At 40.5% G+C, this 15,921-nt stretch overlaps 1 protein-coding gene across 3 annotated transcripts in view; it reads right to left on the reverse strand.

The window, feature by feature from the left end:
- Window positions 1-15,009, reverse strand: part of RAB11FIP2 (RAB11 family interacting protein 2) — a 36,106-nt gene extending 21,097 nt beyond the window's left edge. For 2 of the 3 annotated variants that reach the window (XR_012587560.1, XM_074591457.1), the window contains exons 1-3: window positions 13,825-14,890; window positions 1,899-2,338; window positions 730-1,192 (exon numbers count right to left, since the gene is read on the reverse strand). Coding sequence is in view for 2 of the 3 variants with exons in the window: in XM_074591457.1 (XP_074447558.1) it covers window positions 730-1,192; window positions 1,899-2,338; window positions 13,825-14,174 (1,253 nt within the window). In the remaining variant the exon portion in view is untranslated. Of the gene's footprint in view, window positions 1-729; window positions 1,193-1,898; window positions 2,339-13,824 lie in introns of all 3 variants that reach the window. The other variant, XM_074591458.1, reaches the window with a different exon arrangement.
- Between the last annotated feature and the right edge of the window lie 912 nt (window positions 15,010-15,921).

The raw sequence follows: 15,921 nt of genomic DNA on the forward strand, positions 1-15,921 counted from the left end.
TTTTTTGTTTTTTATTCTTTTAAGAAAAACTAGTAAACTGTTGACAGAGAAACAAAGATTAAAATGGGTTATTTAAATCAAAGTTTCTTATCAGCACCGGTAACTTAATTCACTCTGCTTAACACATAAAATGCTGCCTCATGCAACGACTTGAATACACAGATACTCAGCAAAGCTCGAGTGAGCCAAATGAATTCAAGCCTGATAAGTGCCCACGTGGGTGCTCCCATTTAGAAACAGAACGGTCTTCAATTCTTGTGCTTTAACATATAGAATCTAAATCCATTTTTTTTTTCGCAAATGGTGACGTGTACAGAATTTGTTTTCATTACTCACATTTTCTTCATTATTTTATTTATTCCGTTTCATCTGTTGCTTAGACTTGAAACCTTTCCCTCTAAAACCTTGACTTAGGGCAGTATAATAATTAGCAATGAGTGTTCGATTAAAGCAGAACTTTCAGGAAGAACCCATTCTGAAGCGAGAACAAAGTCTTCCACGAACACAAGTAGCCAAGAACATTCACAGCACATATTAGTAATATAAATGTAATTTCAAAATGAAGTAAGAAAAGATCAAACTATATAAAAAGTTCATAACTTTTACTTAAAAACAGATAACCAATGATATAAACGTATATACAGCACAAGGATTGTGTTCCTCAACACTTCACATTTTCATTTATATAACATGTTCAAGATATCAGATCGAAATACAGCAAAAACCTACCTTGAAGATGGCAACATGCTTGTAGGCTTGTAGTTTGTCATAAACGGATTAGTCGAATCATAATCAAAACTCTCCTGATGAGTTTCACCAAACGCGCTGGGTGATTTCAAGTCAGTAGAACTGTCTGATCCCCCATTGCTAAGTTTATCTGACCTCTTGCTATCTTTTTTTCCAGTCACTCTTTCAAAAAGACTAACTTTCTCTTTTTTCTCTTTTTTAATTTCTTTTCTGATTTCGACAGGTTTAGAAAACAGACTTATGTTTTGATCCCACGTTGCTGGGCTCTCTTCGAATGGATTCTTCTGTCTTGGCAGTGTAGCAAATTTTTGGGGTAACGAAGCACCCACGTTGGTAAATGGGTCATTTTGTGCCTCAAGTGCAGTTTCATCAGCTGTGCTGTCAAGCTGGTTCATTTTAGAAGTATCAACACTTAATGTCCTTCTGTGTGGAGATTTTAGACTCCCTGCAAACAATCTGTCATTAGTATATTATCAACGAGATACTATATATCATAGTTTATGACATGCAGAGAACCCAGTTTAGCTTAGGTCTAGAAGCTTCGCAATTGAGTCTCAGTTCAAAACACTGATGAGTAACTATTTAAAAAAAAAAATGCACAGCTGTGGCCTTGACTTTGTGATTCAGAAATGTTTATGGATAGACACTACAGCAAACTTTTGTTTCCTGTGTGAAAACTAAGTTCTACAAAGAAGACAGCTGTGACTAGTGTACCATTCCAGAAAGCAACAGTAGCCCATTGCTGCACAATGACTTTGAACAATGCAAAGTATTTTCAGTTCTTCCTATAAATCAGGTTTATAACTTTGGTGATGGTTTTCAACTTTTTAAACCGACTTTTATTTTTCACAAGACGCTATTTTGCCTAGAGTTCCCTCTAGAATGCAATGCTTCCCTATAATATACTCTCAAATGAGGACATAAGAAGAAAAACGCTAAATTACCACAAATTATGACCAATATAATTTATTTCTTATGCTCAGAAACAGCAGTTATGTGTTACCACCAACTAATGGAAGTGAAAAAAAAAATAGGCTAGCAATAATTCCTAACTTTTTGGACTTGTAATTGCTTCATAAACGAAAGAAACAGACTTTTGAATGCTCTAATAGCAGTGAACTGTAATTATAATGGTGACGAGTTTTACTTACCACCTTCATCAACCGAACCAAACGATTCTAGCTGACGCCTGAAAAGATGAGAGTAGCCAACCGTGCTGGATTTCATTTTTTCTGAGACATGCGATCCCGTTAAATCCGACATCGAATGAGCTGAGGATAGCCGCTGAGGTCCCAAAAGGAAAGGTTTTTTTGGTTTTGATTTCATTTGTACTTCGCCACTACATACCTCTACGTTTGCACTGGGTATGTGAGTACTTGGGATGATTGCAGAGGATGTGTCCGAAAACGTCCCATCGTTTTTTCGACCCTTCATTTTGTCTTTTAGTTTAGCAAAAGGGGACTTAGTTTTGTCCTTCATTGACAAATCAAACATACTTGCTGTCATGTTATTCCTCATAAACTGAATATTGACCTTTATTTCTCCTCTGTCTTTATTTCTCTTCCCTTGTCTGGACTCCAGGTGAAACCACCTTAAAGGAGAAAAAGAGCAAGTTCAGTTGTGTCTTCTGGAGACTAGTCATTAAACTCTGGTTAGTTGGTTAATGTATCTGGCTAGTATAACTTAAAATATGAAAACCAAATTCCATAATAAAAATTAAAACATTCCTGTACTGAAAAACTTTTTTGTCTATATTTGCTTTTGAAGAGAAAACTTAATGACTAAGGAAGCACAAAGCTCTTTGCAGCATTCACCTGTTTTGAGAACCGAAACCAACTGTGGAGCGCACTAAAATTCATCAAAGCTAATGGGCTCACATCTGCTTACAAAGGAGTATTTGTATCTAAATGTTAATTATAAATACAAATACATTTTATTTTGCTATTTAAAAGGACACTTGGTATTTTTCAAGTAGCCTTTATTTAGCAGTGATGTATATTACCTGAATGTATACTACGTGGCAAATACTTCATCTAGTAACCTTTTCTCCTTTGATTTTGCTCACGTTTATATGCTAGCAAACTTTTTTCCCCTCTGTCCCTTCCTTCTAACCACTGGTTAAGATTTATATCAACTGCACTAGCAAAGAAATAAATATCTGAGACCCCTGAATAGTCAACAATCGTTTAGTTCTGCAACTGCAACCACTATGAACTTTGACGGTAACTCCCTGAGCACTGCTGGCAGAACGGTGAGCGCGTAGGTCTGTCTAACAGCCGCCCCTTTGCAGGTCACCAGCAGGATCACAGAATCACGGAACGATAGGGGTTGGAAGGGACCTCTGGAGATCATCTAGTCCAATCCCCCTGCCAAAGCAGGGTCACCTAGAGCAGGCTGCACAGGAACTACTCAACTTCAGAAATATTTCCACAGGCTTTGGAACCATAACATAAACCCCCGCTCCTTGAACAGAGATCAAAGGTGTGATCATCTGTTTCAAAAAGCCAAGTGTCCTTCTTTGCCAGGTCCAATAAAGGCTCTATCATTATACAAGTGTCTTATTCATTCCCTATTGTCATCCACTGTCCCATGGAAGCATCTGCAGAATTATGGCTCAATCTTCCTTCACATAAATGATTGACTGACAGACAATCCCTTCTCCACACCCATCATCAATAGCCTTTTCCTATTTGAAAAAGGGCACAAGGGTGTATTTCGGATCCGCCAGCTCCACAGAAGCGCTCTAAAGCCATTGTCAGGAGAAATGCACGCACACATGCTAACACAACAGTGCATTATCACAACGAAGTAACTTTTGAACTGGAGACTAAGAAATGAAAATGCCTATCAGCACAGATGCAAAATTGATCATGCAGTTCTATATACATTATTCAATACTGCCAAATATGGAAAACAAGGTCAGGAAAGGAGAAAAATAACCCTCAATTTCCTTTCCGATTTCATAAATACTTTTAAAGGCAACAGCTGAAATCAAATTTTCAGGCAGAGATACTATTTTTTGAGTTGAGAAAAGACTTCTAGAAAAGTGACCCGCCAAAGAAATAACAAAAGGATAAAGAGTATTGGAACTACTTCTGTTGCTTTGTGATGTCCTAAAGATTTTATATCCCCTACTAAACCAGAATAATTAAGAAATACCAGACCTTCTCTGTCCCGGCACTAGACAACATGAATCCAGACCAGTAGATCCAGAAGTTCAAACTGGTGGAAGGACAATTAAACCCTTAGAAGAAAATTTTTCTTCTGTTGTGAGGTAACTTCATTTATGTATTTTAAATGAAAGAGAAAACCTGAAGTATGTTATGTGTCTGACGAAGATGGATCATTTTTCCTTTTAGTTAATAATGTTTCACTTCTTGGTAACTGATTCCAGAACCTCTTTAATTCATCTACACAGTCGTTACGGAAAACGCACACAACAGAACGCAGAGTAAATCTTTTTTGTGATATATATTATTGCAAAAACTGGGAGACAAGATAGCCTACTTTCTTCAAAACTCTTCTTTTACAGAAAATATGTTGATATATTCTCTTAAAAAAATAAAAACAATACACAGCCATAACGGACAAGCCCTTGCTTATAAATCTCCATCAGACAGATCTTGCCTGTGCAGAAAAAGAACTAAAGAAAAAACCAGCCTGAAACTGAGAAAGTCCTCACCGTGATTCCTTAGGCAGACAGTAAACATAAACAAAAGTATAAATATAAATAAGGCTTATGAGTGTTTTAAGAGGCTTAATAGGCAGAGAGGACCTCACTTTTTGACATTCAAGCATAATGGCTCAACCTACGCTGTAAGAAAACATATTCCCCTTCTCCCTCTTTCCCTCCCCTCATAGGTCTCAAACATTAATATTGAATCTCTGATAAGATTGCTGAATTTTCATATGTTTCTACTTAGGAATTAGCAAAACTTTAAACTGACGTATGACACTTGCTAACTTTTTTTAGAACAGTATCAAAACACAAATTCTTAAGCTTTGGCTGTGTGAAAGAAAGCCTTTTCTTTTAAAACTTAATTTAACTCAATTATTGACTTTCTTATCACGAATCGACAACCACTCCGCGTCACTACCGGTACTCACCTGCTAACAGCATATCTCCACAAGCTATTCTGACATTTCACCAGGTCTGAAGGAGAGAATTCCAGCACACAACTAATACATTGCCTTTGCAGCTTGTACATTTATTATCAAAGTAGACATTGAAGAACTTGACACTAAGTTCGGCTGGGAAAACAAAGAAACTCTCCTTACCCTAGGAAGATAACACAACCCCCCCCCCAGTGTAAGGGACTGGACCTGCTTGGACCAGGTTCAACACTACTACTTATTCCAACAGAATTTAATCATAAACTCTTTACTCCAGCAAAATTCCTCTGGACTTCAATGGAATTTTTATTTGAATAATGATTGCCGGATCAAATCTTTGTATAAAACACAGATATTTAATTTTCATAGGCATTTCAAGGAGGTTTCTTTGTTACCTTGGAGAGTTTATCTTGTTTTAGTTATAATGAAGGTTCCATATGCTTCAGCTCATAACAAGACAATATGAGAAGCAGACTCAAATCATGATTTTCTTCAAATTCAAAGGCAAATAATTACTTTTCTAAACAGATGAGAACAAATGCAGGCAATGCGTGTGCGTGGAGCTACACGTGAATGAGTAACTGAGTCTGTAAATGTTTCTTATTAGAAACTGTTTCTACAACACATGGGCGTGAGCAACAAACAGAAAAAACAGCGCTGTATATAATAGAAAAAAGAATTGGAAAATGAAGTCCACTGTTTTCAGATAACAGCATTTGGGTCCTAAAATACTAAATTCCACTATACCACTGCCAATTTAAAAAATTGTAATGTATTATAAAAGCCAATAAAACTTGCTATTTTGGTTTTGTTTACAGTACTTTTAGCCACAATAAATGCTCCATTTGTCAGGCTGCCATGAGCTTATGCTACAGAAAGCCTGTACAAAGTAGGAAAATAGCCAATAACATACACGAACAAAACAGGGTGGCTTTTATGAGAGCAGATGCCCTTTTATTTAATAACCAAATATTACATCCAGTCTCACAGACAGTCTTTATTTAAACAGACCTCGTACAAAGTCTGGCAAATTTTCCCAACTTCAAAGGAAGCCCCATTGCCTTCTGAACCACATTCATACTTCTTGCTCTCACCTTCAAATGTTCTGTAGGACAACGTCCTCCATACACCCTCTAATTTTGACTTTTCCCCTATGGTTTCCATCAGAACAACCCTTGCTTCTTTTTCTCATCTGTTTTTGAGTGTGCTAATGGGCTTCGCCTGTCCTGCACAGGTTCCTGATCATTTTTATTTTCTAAGTATTACATAAATTACCACTCTGTATGCTGACAATTTTTTTTTAACATGTAAAGACAAGATCAACATTCAAGGCTGAAAAATCCTGCTGCCCAAGTCAGCCCTGAGAAATTTAAGCCCTCTCTGAAGATACATGGCTATTTTCTAACCATGACAAAATCACTCATTTTTTGGCCATACCTACAATTAGGGCTGGAAAAAGAAAACTCCCTTATTTCTACGAAAAACAGTAACTATCTTCTGCATACTATTAGAGTGAATTCCATAGTATCAGCAGCACTGACCCTTTTACCTTAGAAAAGGTAGACAGCAAGGCTGAAGGAGAAAACTGAGTTACTATTAATGAGCAAGTTAAAAAATTCTGGCCTGCCTATTCCATCTAAATATCGAGTGATCTACAAATGTATTTTCAACACAATTTCTTCACCTGTTCTTTTCCTCCCCTTCTTCTGATTTCATCTTCCCATGAAGTTGGTTTTTCAACTCTCTTTTGCTTATCTACACTATTCTCATTGCATCCTTCATCCTGCATTCAACAAATATTTTGAAACCAATATCTTGTTTCTCTTCTCTTAATGGCAGGAAGATGATGTCGTGGTGTCTTATCCTCCAAATCTGCCACAGAATTTGACAGTGCCAAGTCTCAGCCCTCTCTCTCTTCTTCGAAGAAGCATCACTCAACCTATTCCGCTCACCATGTTACAGTCAGCAGGAGAGGCTGACAGCATAGATAAGAAAAATAATAACAGTACAGGTAAGAAAAACCATTATGTAATTTTAATTACATTTTAATTATATACTTAAAACTTTAACAGCCTCCAAAACCACTGGCATAGTTGTCTACCAATTTCAATGGGAATTAGAAGCCTTCCAGCCAGCACATTCAATCTGCATGACAAACGACCTTCTGACTCCCATCTTTTTGCCTGCGCTGAAGATGGAAAATGCAAGAGGAATTTTCCCACTCATTTTGCTGCTTCTCAAATACGCCACTCAGCCCTAACTCTACCAGTAAATATCTATGGAGCTGATCTAATTTTGCTTTGGTGAAATCATTAGATTGCACCCGAAGATTTTTGCAAAATCTTGATTTCAGTTCAAAAATTACTGAAGCCACTCTGCAAAAAGCCTCCAAAAAAGCAATCACAGCATCCACAAAGCTTCTAACCTTGATTTTACAGGTAAAATTAGCACCCTGATCTGTTAAGCAACTTTAGTCTGCTACACAGTGATGAAGAGAATTTTCTACACCAGCTGGTACTTCTAAAACTACCCCTATAAAACACCATCAAAATCCCAATGACAGAACACGTCCATCAGCTGTCACAGGAAAGTACTTCTTCATTTAGATTACTATGTCCAAACTAGACACACCGAAGAAACCTGGCTTCACAAAATCCCACTAACATAAATATCCACAGCTAATGGATAAAAATCAACACCCAATGTCCAGAAATTTTTAACATTTTAATTAGCAACAAATGAACTTTGAAAAATGCAGAACGCCATACCGAAAGACTGCCCCAAGAGTCAGTAAGTAGGAAAATTAAGGCAAGGGGCTGAGCACAGACTACTTCGGGTATGAGGGGAAATGAAGAAGAAAACAGATTATTTATTAAAATAAGTGATGACATTCACAAAGATGAATACTATTACTTTCTGGAAGCCAACTGAAATGAGATATACATAGCGGAGTTTAAAAATAAATATTACAGAGTGACATCGTAACACCACAAAACATATGGGAACTGACACATATCACAACACCCCTACTACGGGGTTAGCTAACATCAACTGGAATCAAAGTAATTAAAGTGGTTTTAGTTTACTTACCATCTTGGCTAAAGACTACGTGTGAAAACTTTTATTTTAGAAACAAAATAACTGAAAGTATGAGAATTAAGGCGAGTTATTTCAGTTGAGTGTGTGTATAAACACGTGTGTACGCACAGAAAATGGAGAAGTATTTCAATCCAGATGGCACTCAGACTCTGACTCAGAATTATGACCTATTCCGAGGATGTGCTTGCATTTGTTGTCAAAATGTAAATGCTGGGAATATTACTACATAATTTGAAAATATTGCTATAATCCCATAAAGCTACAGCTGAGCACAACTTTTTGTTGTCCCCCATCACCACCTTTCTCCTCTGTTCCTCACTACTAACTTTCCTTAATTTTTATTACATTTACTGAGTGGTACCAGAAAAGCAACAGCACAAATCCACACGGATCCTCCGGGCTGCTCGTTATTTCTGTGCCTTCGACAAATTTCTCTTCCCGCTTTTGACTAGAGTGGAACAAGTGTTTTCTCTTACTTTCACCACAACATTTTGATAATTCATGTTACAGCCTGCCATTTCCAGTCCTATTTAGTCTTACCACCTAAAATAATCTAAAATTCATTTTTCTGGTTAAAACCAAATTTAATACTCAAAGTCCGTAAATAATATTTACAAAGTGTTATGTTTTGTAGAATTATTTTTAAAAAGGCACTATTCATTAACAGACATGACACAACATTAGCAAGCCCATGACATACTATCTATTCACTAGCTGTTTGCTTGTTCATAATTCAAGTTATATTTGAAGCCATCTCCTCAAGCGCCTGCCTCTTGCTTATGCTGCTGCAGATGAGAGAGAGGAGAGGGCAGAGGCAGTCGAAGAGGGAACCTGTCCATGCCCAAGAGGGAGGCTGCCAAAAAGAAATTCACGTTAATTTGGAGGAAGTCACACAATTTTCCTATCTTTCAGGAAGCTCAGCAGCACTAAGGAATAAGTGCTTACAACACAGCGGTATCGATCACGGTCAATCGTTAATTCTTTCTGTATGTTTGTTTGCTGAGAAGCTCGTTTTGACTCTTTTGTATGATCGATGTAAGCAGAGGAGAAACATCTTAGATAAGGCCAAGATTCTTTCACTGTATTATGCTCAAATAAGCATTTTTTATAATGCTGAAACAATTTGGGGGTGGGGTGTTGAGGTATTATAGAAACCAGAGAGAAGGTGAATTAAGTCACACATAAAAATGTCTCCTCCAACAAAATTTTTGCAAGAAATAAAAACTCTACCATTGCCTACCCCCCTCAAATTTATAACATTCCAGACAAGTGTTGCATCTTAAATCAGATGAATGTATAATAAAATTAGCTCTCCAGGAAAGCTAATAAAGGAATGGACAATAAATAGTGTCGAATTAGAGAACGTCAAGGACGAAACAAATGCCTATGAAATAAGTAACGTTATGGTGAAAGCTAGTGGAAATTTGTTCTTCTACTGCTGTGTTCATTTAGCACACAGGAGAAAAAAAACTAAGCACAGTCATTAAAAAAAGCTACTGAAAACTATTTCAGTAAATTCGGACATGACAGTAAATGAATATTTTTTTATTCCATGATAATTCAAAAACTTGTTTTGATGTTACACATTGTCAGATCATCAGCAGTATTAAGGCAGCTCTGAACTATAGCTGAATTGGAATTTTACAAAAACGTATATATCCTTTAAAACAACATATTAATTGATTACCATTTACATTTAAATTGCAAGAACGGAAGAGGTATATTTATTCTGCAACAGCAGACCAAAAAAACTGTCAGGTATTTTCAGGATGAATTAAACAAACCCCCAGGATTTTACTGCAAAAAAATAAAACCACGTCAGAAATCTAAGATCTGAAGAGTTATGCTAAGTATACTTCCAATAAAGCAGTCTCCCAAGTTTTCCGAACTGTTAAAAAAACTCGGTAAAACCTCTTCGCTTCTGGAGCCCAGTTTTCGACTCTGGAGAAAAAAGCAGAAGTAAAAAGAGCCTGTCCATTTCCAACTACGGCAGAGATGCCAGAGACACAAATTTACAAAGTTAGCACAGTGTGATCGATGGGCACTTTTTGCACCAATACAGAAAGAAAACAAACCAGGATCCTGCAGACGCTTTGGCTGAGGGCTCAGGAAGAAACCTAGTACGCGACCATCTGAGCCACATCTGGATCTAACCGTTCCAGGAATTTTCACTTTTCACAATTGGAAAAACCATCGGTTTCAGAAAGAAAGAGAAAGGGCATTGCGTGATGGTGCGTACAAAATTCCACTATCAAATTACAGTACATATACTGCTTTGTTTCACTGAATATTGTGAGAAATCAAGCTTATTAGAACACAAGATGCACAAATCCTATCACGAGGCCTCTGCCTGAAAACTTTACTGCAGAGAGTATTTTTCTTAAGGTGTGACAAGTAACAAAAAAAGCTATACAGAAAAAAAGGATTATTTTCCCCTAACATAATGTTTCTGAAGCTGCACCGAATTTTTAAATTTATTTCTTCCAAATTATAAAATATTACATAAAAAAAAAAAATATACAAAAAGCTCAATGTCACAAACCCCACGGTCTTCCTAGGAATTCAAAATCAGCTGGTAGCCTTCACTTCTCATACCTCCTTACTAAAAAAGCACTAGGGAATTGCTGACAGGGTTCAGCATTGTGCAGAATATTAAATATCTTTTTTGCAATACCCTGGTGACTCTTGAGTCTGTCTCTTACAGCACCATATGTACAGCTGTGTTGGAAAGAGGAAGCTATTAAATATATTAAAAAGTAGAAATATTACCAATAGACACTTCATCAAATAACTGGATCTCATTCATCCCCAAACAAAGCAAGAAACGTTAAGGTTACATCAACATGAGAAAATAACTCTGGATTTAATAACACCACAAGCCTGTTGAACATATTTGAAAGTAAAAACATTGCTTAATAAAACAGATTAGTGTTTCTGAAACAATGAATATAGCTTTCAACCATCAGAATGCTTTGGTAATAAAGACATTGGACTTGGTCTTGAAAGGCACTGGGTATCTCAGTTCCCACACCACAGTCATGGCTAGAAGGTCTTTGGGTCCAAATATATTACCCTTAGTTTACTGCCAACACAGGACTAGCAATATTTTGTATCAAAAAGGATTTAATAAAAGGAGAATAAGAAAGAAAGAGTGTTTTGTTTGAGATCACATTTGCAAATATATTCTTGAAAGTTTGCCCTCCTCCCACGTACACGTACAAATATTGCATCCACATCTCCAACTAACGCTTAAAGGAGTCAGCAACAACACACATGCATTCCATGAGGGCACGCACGCAGAAAACCCTCGTAACTTCTCAAAAAGTTATCTAAACACCTCTAAACACTTAAGACACTGATTTTTTTTCCAAAGTGAGTTTCAAAAAGGACGTTTTCTAGGCTTCTAAGCACCTAGAGACACAGACAGGAAAACTGGACTTTCAGTGGCTCCTACCTCATAAGAGTTTAAATCAGCATTGAGTACGTGCTGCCAAAAATCCCACTATCCGCACTTTTACACGTATATAAGACTTTTACAAGTACGGCTGTTCAGCTCTAGAAGCCTAACACCCATCAACTTTTAGTAAGATTTGCAATCTTAAATGCTCAAGTAACTTCTGAAAACAGGACTTTCGCTGTTTGTAAAAATTTCCCCGCAGGCCTCCCATCTCCCACAGTACAGCTTGCAGGCGGAGCACGGCTTTCTCGGGGAGCCCTGCTAATTTCTGTGGTGGTCTAGGGAAGCACCGCGGCACATTTACATAGTACAAGTTCCTCTCTCGCACTTCAGAGAAAAGAAATTAAAAAAAAATTAAAAAACACCTATGAAGCCCTGCTAAACACAACATCACATAAAAATGCCAAAGAGATCTGAACGTTTATTTAACTATCACAAGGACTATGTTAATTACCCCACTTACAAATTTTTGCAATAATTTCATAAGACTCCAATACTACTTTTGCTAAAATTGGTGCAAAAGCATATGGTTCCCCAAAGGGAAAAGAGGTTTTGTTACGTGATTTACATATTTTCCTCCAGTTTCTGAATACATATTTCTACCTAGACTTTGAAAGTTTTTGCAATTAGTAGCATTTATACTTGATTCATTCATCTTTTTCTCTGTAGAGCAGCTAGGTGTTTAAACTAAAGCAGTTGCCTATGACTTGCAAGATAATTATAACTGATGATTAAAGAATATTTAAGATGCTTGTCTAAAAAGCACTGAAACTTCTTGAAACAAGTGTAAATAGAAATTAAGACCCTGAGGCTACAGGCATTACCATGTATTGCATCAAGATAACTGGTTTGTCCTTAAAAAGATAAGCAATTAAAAAATATAACACTTCAGACCACGAACCCACAAGAGATTCTGCACTGACATGTTCTTTCCTATTATATGGTTAGTGAACATGATGTTTTCCTAAAAATTTATAGTTTACAAAAAAAACCCAACCAGCAGAGCAAAGCCAGCTTTGACTTGTTTTTGGTGCTCCTTCAACCTCAGGCACTGCACATAAGCAGGACCAGGTTTTGAGATGGTTTCTGCGGAAACAGTTGTCTCATCAACAAGACCTGGCTGGTGTTGCTGTACTGATTTCCACCTCCAACTGCCCGCTCCGACTCTGCTGGAGGTTCACGCCTCCCCAGCACCATCAGCGACAGACAAACGATGCCAACACCTGAGTCACTTTGATAGAAAGTCCAGCATCTTACCATAGACCCACCATCACTAACAGAAGAAATATCAGCCTTCAATTTTAACAGCTGAGATTTGGGCACTTTGGGCCTTTCTACCCTACTGAAGAGACAGTGAAGGAGGCAAGGCACGGGGGTAGGAACTTTTTAAGTGCTGCTGAAAGATTTGTCAGCCCTTAGCTTGGAGGTCTCCATGCTGTTCTTGGACTACTTCTGTGGGACAAGCATAGCTAACAGAAACACAAATCACGTAGTCACAGGCATGCCCGCACTACGCTTTCACCTATGGTTTATTCCCACTTTGGAGGATAAAATACACTGGTACCAGGCATCTTTGTGCAACCATGTCCTAACTAGAAATTATAGACAATTTTACTAATTTAGTTGAAATACCCAGAGCGTTAGATACGTTTACAGTTCAGCCTAATAAACTTAATAAACGGCTATGATGCTTTTTTTGCTTTTTTTTTTTGCATTCCAGTGACAAAATTTGCTGGCAAATGGCAACTTTATTTGACAGATGCTTACGTAGGTAATGATGGAGGCTACCACAACAGCAGAAATTTCTCTTTGGTCTTGTCCGTTGAGGCCTGCTTGTACAGAGCAGCCTGCAGGATCGCGGCCTAAGGCTAATCAGGATCAGAAAAACACTGTGCTGCTCTGGTAAACCTTCACTAAGTCACAGTTCATTGACCACTAAAACATAAATACAAAATATTTAAAGTCGCGTGGTTGCAGCAAGTGAAGGAAAACATTTTTAAAGAGAACGACACCCAGCTTCGAGGGCGTCTGAGTCTCGTACGTGGTTGAAATCGGGGTAGGAGTTGAATGGGGACATGGCCCTGAGCAGAACGAAGAAAAATCTTTAGAAAAACAGACTGTAATGAGTTCATGTTGCACATAAGAATTTGTCAAAAAATGTTAATGACAGTCCTTGCCTGCGCAGGGTGAACACTGTGATTACAGTAAACTTCTCTCTGGAAGAGGTCAGGCCACAATGACATAACTGTATACATTAGGGGCTCTTAACACACCACAGAAGAAAGAGACATACTAATTCCATTTCCAAGTACGCTGATAATAAGGCTGCTATTCCCCCCCCCCACCAAGTGCAACTGTACCAGGAATACAAATTATAATGAAAAAAAAAACCAACAACCACCACTTACTCTGTTTTCCTTCTTTGCTTGTCCTCAAATATATCGTTCAGACTTATCGCCACCTGTCCCAAAAACTTGTCCAGCCCCACCAGTGACCTGTGCATGACAATCAGGTAGAGGATGTATTTTTCTGGATTCTCCTGCATGAGTAATCCAGGGAGCTCGAAGGAGGCCTCTTCTTTCCAGACGGGATCCAGGGTCTTCTCGGCCACCGAGGTGGAGTACTTCTCCTTGCCCAGCTGGATGATGGTGTAGGCGTCATTGCTGCCATTTTTACCTTTTGGCTTCAGCCCTTTGGCTTGAAGGACCGTAACTTGGACGTGAGTTGGGAACCACTTCTGGGCTTGCTCCCCCAACATCGTCTTTGAAGATCGCAGCAGCGATAACGAACTCGGAAGTCTGTAAGTCCCCGGGCCACGGCGGAAGGGCCCTTAACGGCGAAGACACCTGTCAGGGGGCTCGGCCCGCTCCTGCCTCCAGCTCCTCGCCGCGGGTGGCACCCACCAGCCCTCAGGTCCCCCCCTCCCCACGCAGCCCCACCTGCGGCTCCATGCCTGGGGGCTGCCGGGTGTCGTTCCCCCCCCAGCAGCACTACTCCCCTCCTGCCCCCAGCCTCCCCCCACCCGCCGCTGCCGCCGGCCCCCCGGGCATCCCCCGGGCAGGGCCCCACCGCCCGGTCCGGCGCGGCCCCTCAGCGCGGCCCGGCCCGGCGCGGGCTCCGCAGGCCGCCGCCGGCCTCCCCCTGCCCCTTACGGCTCGGTGCCTCGGGGCGGCGGAGGAGCGGGGGGTGTCTCGCTGCCCCGCCGCTGTCGGGGGAGTGGGGCCGGGCCGCCGCCGCGCTGCTCTCCCGCCTGCCTCAGCCTCTCGCCGCGCTCCCCCCTCGCCGCCGCCGCCGCCGCCGCCCGGCCTGACGGGCCGGCTCCGCCGCTTCCGCCTTCCCCATGCTGCCAGCGGCGGCGGCGGCCTCCGCGGCGGTCAGAGGGCAGAGGGCAGGGTTCGCCCCCTCCCCGCCGCCGGGGCCGCCGCCTTTCCTGTCCCCTCCTTCCCTTCCCCGCCGTGGCCGCTCACCCGGGGCTGTCACCGCTGAGGGACCCCCCCCAGCCCGCGGGCAGGGCAGGGAGAGGCCGGGTCCCCCCGGGGGAGCGGGGCCCTCGGGGTCCCCTCCCGCCTGAGGTGTCTGTCTCCCTGATTAGTTCATCGCTGCGTTTATTTCTAGAGGGGACAGAGTTCCCTGCGGGAGCTGTGGGCAGGAGGGAACACCTATAGACATCTATTGTTATTATTATTTACTGTTAGGGGCTCGGGGGCGGCCGTGGAGTTGTGCTGCCCCGGAGGGAGCTCTCCTGCCCGTCCTGCTGGAGGCCACTTTGGGAACCCCTTTATTTTCCACCCCATCCGCCCTCCCTGCCAACTCTCTTGGATTTAAATGAGAAAGTGGAAATAATTGATGTTTTGAGGACACGTAATGTTGATGGCACACCTGGAGGCTACGTCTGCGTGTACACGCGCACCTCTAAGCGGAGTCACAGGTATTAACTTTGTTTCTTCAAAAAAAAAAAAAGAGAAGCCCACACGCAATAAGGCTTGCTAGGCTCCATATCCCACCCCCGAAAAACATAACGAGCGATAAAATCAGCAGCCAAGTCAGATAATACTTCATCCACCACCCCTCACTCATGTGTCCCCAGTCCACGGCTCACGGGTTAGTGAGCAACAGGGTTAGTGAGCAACAAAAAGCTTGGGAGACCTTCTCATACTGCCGAGACCTACAGGAAATTAAAAAGTTAAAGCTGAAGGCCATTAGGGAGAGTAAAGTATGATGCTGGCCACAAGGCTTAATGCTGAGCGAGTTATTGTCCAGGGTCAGAAAAGGTTGGGGATCACCGGTCTACACATAGTCATTAGTCTTGTGTCCCAGCTCACGTTATCTCTGTACACAATTTAAATAACTACTTAAACGGCCCTTAAATTTTGACTGTGACAGTGCTGGCACTTCTTTCCTCTTCTGTGTGTATCTGATTCTTGTTGACGTTGGAAGATAGGTGGTCCAGTTGAAAATGAGAACTTCAGAACGTGTCTTGGGATAATATTTAGACAAAAGTGTGT

The sequence above is a fragment of the Larus michahellis genome, chromosome 6 (assembly GCF_964199755.1).
Source record: "Larus michahellis chromosome 6, bLarMic1.1, whole genome shotgun sequence".
NCBI lineage: Eukaryota > Metazoa > Chordata > Aves > Charadriiformes > Laridae > Larus > Larus michahellis.